This window comes from Cucurbita pepo, unplaced genomic scaffold (assembly GCF_002806865.2).
Source record: "Cucurbita pepo subsp. pepo cultivar mu-cu-16 unplaced genomic scaffold, ASM280686v2 Cp4.1_scaffold009527, whole genome shotgun sequence".
In the NCBI taxonomy this organism is placed as follows: Eukaryota; Viridiplantae; Streptophyta; class Magnoliopsida; order Cucurbitales; family Cucurbitaceae; genus Cucurbita; species Cucurbita pepo.
The window spans coordinates 1-431 of NW_019655427.1; the positions used below are offsets into that span (position 1 = coordinate 1).

The 431-nt window shown below is 43.9% G+C and overlaps 1 protein-coding gene across 1 annotated transcript; it reads left to right on the forward strand.

Annotated features, from left to right (window-relative positions):
- Positions 1-6: 6 nt before the first annotated feature.
- On the forward strand, positions 7-427 carry LOC111787299 (the record flags this gene model as incomplete). The annotated part of the gene is made up of 2 exons (XM_023667347.1): positions 7-81; positions 197-427. Coding segments are annotated over exons 1-2 (285 nt in total), but the record flags the coding sequence as incomplete, so codon positions are not given.
- Positions 428-431: the final 4 nt, after the last annotated feature.

Here is a 431-nt window from a genome sequence, read left to right on the forward strand (position 1 = left end):
TGTTCCTCTGTTTCTTTCTCTAACTCCATGGATAACCAACGCAGCCCTGTTTTAACTTGGGCTTATTTCTTGCAAACCAAGGTCAGTTTCATACCCATCTTCTCAAATTCTCCCTTACTTTTTCTGGGTATTTCCCAGAATTTCGAAATTCGGTTCTGATTTTGATTTTGTGGTTCCTCTGTTTTTTGTTTGGCAGAACGTCGATGAACTCAGGCATTCTCTTCTCTGCACCACTCTGGAGCTTGAACAGACCAAAATTACAGTCCAAGAGGAGCTTAACAAGAAGGACGACCAGCTTTTACATCTCAAGAATCTTTTAAATCAAGCCATTAGAGAAAGAGACGAAGCCAATGAGAAATGCCAAACCCTTCTCCTCCAGAAACTGTTCTTCCATCATCAACACCCACCGCCGCCGCCGCCGAATCCACCGC